At 31.5% G+C, this 7,411-nt stretch overlaps 1 protein-coding gene across 1 annotated transcript; it reads left to right on the forward strand.

The window, feature by feature from the left end:
• The first annotated feature begins 319 nt into the window (after positions 1 to 319).
• Positions 320 to 3,683, forward strand: LOC143389751 (coiled-coil domain-containing protein 34-like). Its single transcript, XM_076842588.1, has 3 exons — positions 320 to 451; positions 998 to 1,139; positions 3,568 to 3,683. The coding sequence occupies exons 1-3, from the start codon at positions 320 to 322 to the stop codon at positions 3,681 to 3,683; spliced, it is 390 nt and encodes a 129-aa protein (XP_076698703.1).
• Positions 3,684 to 7,411: the final 3,728 nt, after the last annotated feature.

Consider the following 7,411-nt stretch of genomic DNA (forward strand, 5'->3'; position numbering starts at 1 on the left):
TTTATGGAGCACCTATTATTTACTCAGCACTATCCCAGTATCAGGTATACATTGGTGAGCAAGATCTTTGTCAGTGTCCTAATGAAACTTACAGCCAAGCAGTAACTACCTGTTATTGACATTGAACAGGTAATTGCAGTATGTTATATATTCTCATAAACAACATTGTGCCAACCACTGTTACACCACTTATTTTAAGAATAATAGAAGTTTAAAAAATTATTGCACATAAAAATCCTTCCTTATGTGAGAATGATTACAGGTATTTCAATTAAAATTTCTATTTTTATTTAAGAAAAGGAAAGAAAGAGAACAAAAAATGAATAAAGAAATGGAGGAGAAAGCAATGAAAGAACTAGGGAAAGAACATTTGCAAGAAAAAGCAAAAGAAAAATATCAAGAATGGTTAAAAAAAATTGCTGAAGAATGTGAGAAGAAGAAGAAAGAAAAGGTATTTTTATTAAAGTAGCCAGTTAGAATATGTGTTTTTGGTGTTCATAGGTGGCAACTGTATTTTAGAAAAAAGTATATGATTAGAAAATTGACTGTATCATAGCATAAAGATATGAAAATATCCTTACTTAGATTATGCTGTCTTTAAGCTTCAAAATGAATATGTATTTTTGGTTTCCTTACATTGAGTAATTTCAATAAGCCTATATATTTTTTAGTCATATTCAAAATTGTTGTTAGTTGTTTTAAATATTTTTCAATATACTTTTATCTAGTCATATTACTGTATAATAAATTACTTTAAAAGGAAGGCAGATTGCTTTCTTTTTCTTGTTTTTTTATCTTATTGTTTAGAGGAAGACACATTAATATCACATCCCTGATCATGTTCAATTTTACTCTCAAATTATAGAAATATTATTCAATATTGTGGCCAGTAAACCATTGAGAGAGGAAGCAACTGGGAGAAAAGACTCAGTAGAATTTGAATGGAATGTTTACTTATAGAATATCCTTGGAAATGCTTTGGTCTTGTCATTTTAAGGAAAAAGAAAAACAACAGCAAGCTGAATTACAAGAGAAAAAGGAAATAGCCTATAAAAAGTTTAAGGAATGGTTGGAAAATGCAAAAAGTAAACCTCGTCCAGCTGTAAAGAGCTATGGTTATGCAAATGGAAAACTTACAAGTTAGTTTTTATGTTATGTGTCTTACATAAGTATGGTTTGCAGAAGCAAATTTTATACATTTTGTTTCTTTTTCACAGAAATAGAAACTCATAAAATTTATTTTTCTTTCAAATTACTATCTTTTAGAAAATTATACTATGTTGGTAGGAATTTATTCATTCTCCATAAATGGTATATAAAAGTAATAGTTGTAAAACTTCAAACTTACACTTTTAAGCAATGATTTCTTTTCTTTCTTTTTTTTTTTTTTTTTTTTTTGAAGAGGATGGTCAATCTCTGAAAAGTATTGTCTACTTAGAGGGGAAAAATATAAATTCAATGTGCCACATTGATTTTTATTAATGTCATTTGTGTTACATAGCATTCAGACTTTTTATTAGCATCATTTTTTTCTTTTGTGGACCTTATCAAGTTTTTTGTAGGAGCATTATCGTAAAAGGGTCCAATTAAAATTTGAAGCCTCAAATTGTTACTTTCCCCTCAACTTCCTGATAAAAGTTATCGTTTCCTCTCTGAACCTTCTCATCCTGAGAATGGAAACTGAGAAGCTATCCTGTGATCTAGCAAACAGGAATTGTGGCCAGCTCTCTGGCATGTTTATAACCTGGCTCAGTTTATATCTGTCTTGTCTGCTGGCTTTTGTTTCTGTAAACCATAGCTTAAGCAATGATTTCTAACATTAGGAAATAAATGAAATTCTCAGGGATGAAGTTGTAGTTCAGTCACGGAGCATGTCTTTAGCATGCATATTGCCCTGGGTTCAATTGCTAGCATCCCTGGTAGTGCTCTTACATTCTTGGATGAAAAAGCCTTACTCAGGATGTTTTTAATGGTTCATCTTGCCTACCCTTTTTCTAACCTTCTCTAAGGCAGAGCTTCCAGTGTCTTTGGCACATTCTTTTTACAGGGTGGGATATAGATAGCACATGATCAAACAGAACCGATTGGCCTTTAGGCTTGATCTGATGATAAATGGCATTGCATGTTTTTCTTTGTGCTTTATGTTGAAAGCTCATACCTTGATGACGGCTGTCTTCGCAATAATAAATGATTTATTATTAAAAATACTCCCATTCTGTTTTGTTCACACAATGGAACATATTCCAGACTTTGTTTTGACCATCTTGGTGAAGTGTGAGTTGACATATTATGCAGTCAAAGTGGGCTGCCAGGGTCTGAAAGACACATTCCTGCTGTCAGGATTAGGCCTCTCTTATATGTCATAGGGGTCATTCATTATATCCATTAATCCATTTTAGCTACTGAGGATGGCTTTTCCTCCTCCTTATCCTCCTCCTCCTATCCCCACCTTCCTCCCTGCCACCCTGCCTCCATCTCTTTCTTCCTTGCTTAAAAAATGGTCAATAAGCAGTGATTTTAACCTAATGATTAGATAGTAAAGCTAAGATTTTAGATGGGAATATACATTTTGACTAGATATTAATTGCTAAATCGATGAACTATTTTATTAAATTACTTTGCTTTCTAAATGAGTTTAATTCTTTTTTATTTTATTGGTTCTCTTTAGTTATACATGACTGAAGAATTCATTTTGATATAACTATACAAATATGGGACATACCATTCTTATGGATGTACATGATGGTGTATTTATATACTTTATATAAAAATTATTTTGAATTCATTTCACTCTTTTCTTTTCCTATCCCCATCCCTTCCCTTCATTCTAATAGGCAACATATTTGTCTGCATGCTGTACATCCCTTAAGTCTTTATTTTTTATCCTATCATTTTTATGAATTATGAAATAAAGGAATTTGTGTGCCTATAATGACCAAAGGATTTAAAGATAATTCACAGAATGTTCTTCCTTCACATAGTTATTATTGTCAGGAATTACAAGTTTTAAATAGTATGTTCATCAAAAGATGCTCTCTAATTAGTAATAAAATTGCACTGATTCTGTGAAATCATATTAACTTGAATAACAGTAAATCAAAATTCCCTGGTTCTAAACAAAAATCTTGATTCACTTTAGCTGTATGAGCAAAATAATTATTTCTGTAAATTTTAGTCTCTGACAAGGGGAATCTAGTTCACAAATAACTCATTTCCTAGATAGGGTTAAGAAAATAAAGGTTTTATTCAATTTTATGGTTCTGAAATTAATTCCATAGTAAAAACTTTGCAGGTATTATTATTTGCATAGATTTTAACAATACTATTTGTGTTCTCAGCATTATTTTTTGTATATGTTTTAACAATATTGTTTGGCTTCTCAGAATTATCTTTTACTACATTGCTATATTTGAAGTGCTAGTTTTTTAAAAGTATTCAGATTAGCTTGGTGTGTCAGTGATAGTTCGCTTTTTTGACAGTTTAACATTTTCTAGGAATTTTCAAATAAGTAATTTTTCTCAAGAAGTTTAGTTGTTTTGTTTTGTTCTGATTTTTCAATGATTGTAGGTTTTTACAGTGGAACTTCCTATCCAGAACCAGCCTTTTGTAATCCAATTCCATGGAAATCAATTCATATGCCACCTCCCAAAGAAGCTAACCATCTATCAGGAAAGAAGAATTAAACACCTGTGATAAGAGAGCCACACAGGTCATCTCTCGTAATTCATAAAGCCAGAAGCAATCTTTGCCTTGGAACTCTGTGCAAAATGGAAAGATAGTATATGTGGAAAATACTATGCTTTTACCTAAAGCTACTTAATTTTGAAATCAAAAAGATTTTTTACCTTCCAATCAGCAAGTTAGTACTTGATGTGATTATTGACATACTAATTTTTGTATTTTATATGGAGTCTGAAGGATTAACTGAGAAAGGTATTTTTTACGTTTTGGTTTTTCTTTTAAGATTTATCTTGGCATATTGTTTTGCATGATAAATCTAACAATTTTGTTTAGCTTGTATTAAAACCACACTGTAATCCTCATAAAACCAAAATTTTTTCTTGTATTATTTCATACTCTATATTGTTTGCTGATGTTTATGTTTAAGAACATAAAATTAAGATTAATTTGTCCAAATATGCATTTCTAAACTGCATGCTTTTCTAAATGGGTTAGAAACCAAGAATAATCAAAAACAGTCTTTGTTTATGGCTTTTAGTATACTTTTCCCATTTAGATATTTTAAAAATAACTGAGTAAAAGTTTATTTTGTTACAGAAATAAGAGTTTGGACTTTCAAATGAAAATCTAAATACATTGTTTCATGCTCTGCATCTTAGTTTGATGTGTCTTGAGACCTTAGTAATATTGCGCTTTATTTTGTAAAAATACTTATGCATTAATTGTACTTTTTTGTTAGCTTTGAAATTAGGATTGTCATTGCATTATTTTTTAATATTGAAATGTTAATTGTTAAGTTTTATGTTGCTGAGGTTGAAATCACAGATCTTATTAATAAACACATTTTAAGGATAAAAGTTGAAATGATTACTAAAATAGCACACAATTTGTATTAAATTTTATTAAATATGCTTTTTAGGAAAAGCCTGTTATCTTTTTTAGGGCCTGAGAAAGAAATGAAAATTTATTTATTTGAAAGTGATTTATATTTAGAATATATTCCATATTTTTGCCAGATTAGTCACCAGCCAAGTTTCTAGTGATCAGGTAGTATGTTGAACAATGCAAGGACAGCAGAATTTTTTAAGCGTATTCATGTAATCACACCTTTAGAAAAATGCACTTCTAAGCATAGAACAATTTGTTAGCAATCAGTACGGTTTGTTTAGTCAAAATGTTGGTGAGATTTAGGTTTAGTTTGTTTGTTTGTTTTTATGCAGTACTAAGGATTGAACCTAGAGCTTCACACTCACTGAGCTATGCTGAGCTATGTTTCTGGCCCTTGTGACCTTGAACATATTTCTTAGAACTCCTGAAATAGTGATACTTCCAGATAATCATTCTATTTGAGTAAATTTGCCTTTATAGAGAAAACGTAGAATTTTTCAGGGTAGCAATATTTTTCTGTTAAAAAATATATGTGCATTTTCTCTATAAAAGCAATTTTAGATTTATATAACTCTGTGTGTGTGTGTGTGTGTGTGTGCGTGTGTGTGTGTGTGTGTGTGCGTGTGTGTGTGTGTGTGTGTGAGAGAGAGAGAGAGAGAGAGAGAGAGAGAGAGAGAGAGAGAGAGATGTGTATCTGAAGCATCTGAATTTCTGAGGGTTTCACATGTAGTTGTTATAATAAACATTCTATTTCACAGCTGAGATTAACTGTTAAATATAACTATTCTAGCAAGAATTTTCATTCAGTCATTAATCATTTTAGTGTATATCCTGAGTTCAATAGATATCAGTAGTTTGAATTTTATTCTTTCTCTTTTTTCAGTAGGATTGAACCTTCAGGTGCTTTACTACTAAGTCACATCCACAGCCCTTTTTATTTTTTTTTTTTATTTTGAGACATTGTTTCACTAAGTTGCTTAGGGCGTCATTAAATTGCAGAGGCTAGCCTCAAACTTGTGATCTCCTGCCTCAGCCTCCCTTGTTGCTGGAATTATAGCTGACTACCACTCTGCCTGGATTTAATTGTAATTGCTTCTGAAGATTTTAAACAGGGAATTGATAACGTGTGGTTTATTCTTTGAGATTACATTGGATGCTCTGAAGAAAATTACTTAATTGGGAGGAGGGGAGAATGGAGGAGGGAAATGTTTAGAAGATTTTTTTATCATCTAGCAAAGAGATCATGATAACTTGGATTAATATGGCAGCAGTAATAAGAAGTAGAGATGTATTTGAGTTATATTTTTGAGATGAAGCAAACAGGCCTGCTATTATTTGGATATCAGATTGAGAAGGAGGAAGAATCAGATATGACTTCTAGTTATTTGGCCTGATAACTATGTAAATAATGATAATTATGACAGAAATAGAAAGATTAATAGAGCAGATTTATGGGCTAAGATGAAGAATGAGGGAGGTCTTTAAGAATTCAGTTCTTGATTTGTTAGGTTTTCAGTACCAACTTAATACCCTAGTGGAGATGGTAGTTAAATATATGTATCTGATGCACAGAAGAAAGCCAGGATTGGAGATATGAATTTGAGCAACATCAGCACATAGATGGTATTTAAAAACATGAAACTTGATCAGAATACCTACGAAGAGTTTAGATAGTAAGAAGGGTGGGCTGAATATTCTAATTTTTAGATGTTAAACAGTCACCAAATCCTGAATCAGCAGCCAGTAGAGTAGAAGAAACCCAATAGAGTGTGATGTCACAGGAGCCATGAATAGAAGTGAGTTATGAAGTCTGTCGACTGCCTCTTGAGAACTAAGACAAGGAAGAGCCTTCATTATTGGATTTGGTAAGATGAAAGAAGTTTTTTGTTAACACAATAGTGAACATGTATTGAATTATTTCAACAGTCCTGGTATTCTTATGCTTTCATATGTGCTATTTAATCCTCAAAACAATCTTATGAGATAGTTACTTTCATTATTTTCATTTTATACTTGAGGAAACTGAGATACAGAGAAATTATATTGCATTTATTGATAGTAAATCATGGAACATGCATCAGAGAGCAAGAGGTTAAGTTTCAAGCTTAACAATCAAATTTATTTCCTTTCCTATATAATATATATGAAGAAAAACTGGAATGAAACTATAATGAAGTAGACTTCATAGAGAATTGGAGGTAAGAAAGCAGAGCCCACAAGTTAAAGCCACTTTTTGCAAAAGTTTTATAGTGAAAGGAGAAGCTAAATGGGATGTGAGCTGGAAGGAAATGTAAGGTCAAGGTCATATTGTTTTGTATTAGATAAGTAATATTAAATGTGTTTCTGCTGATGGTAATGCTATAGTTGAAAGGTGACTTGAAGATTTAGGAGAGATTAGAGAAATGATTTGAGAATTAGAGGATGATTTGAGAAATGCAGTTCTTAAATAGCAAAAATGGTGGCCTATATAGAAGTAAGGAAATTTCTTCTATTTTAATAGAGAGCACATTTTTCATAGATTGAAAAGTAGCTGGATTGAGAGTATTATAGGAAGTTGATGTAGGTATGAAGTAAAGGCAAGATCATCTGCAGAAAAATTGAATAGGTTATATTATAAGTTGGAGGAAAAGGCAATAGAGTAATAAGCATTTTGGAGAGAGAAAAACAGAATTTTCAGAGAAATCAGAAGAGCCAATTGGCAATGGTGCTTTCCATTTGATATTTTTGGTTATAGGGTAAAACCAATTAGTATTGTTCTATCATGCTTTTCTCCATTTATGAAGAGGAGTTTAGCTATGTGGATTTAGGCCCAGAGTAAGGTTTATTCATGATTAGACAAGTA

This window comes from Callospermophilus lateralis, unplaced genomic scaffold, assembly GCF_048772815.1.
Source record: "Callospermophilus lateralis isolate mCalLat2 unplaced genomic scaffold, mCalLat2.hap1 Scaffold_62, whole genome shotgun sequence".
NCBI lineage: Eukaryota > Metazoa > Chordata > Mammalia > Rodentia > Sciuridae > Callospermophilus > Callospermophilus lateralis.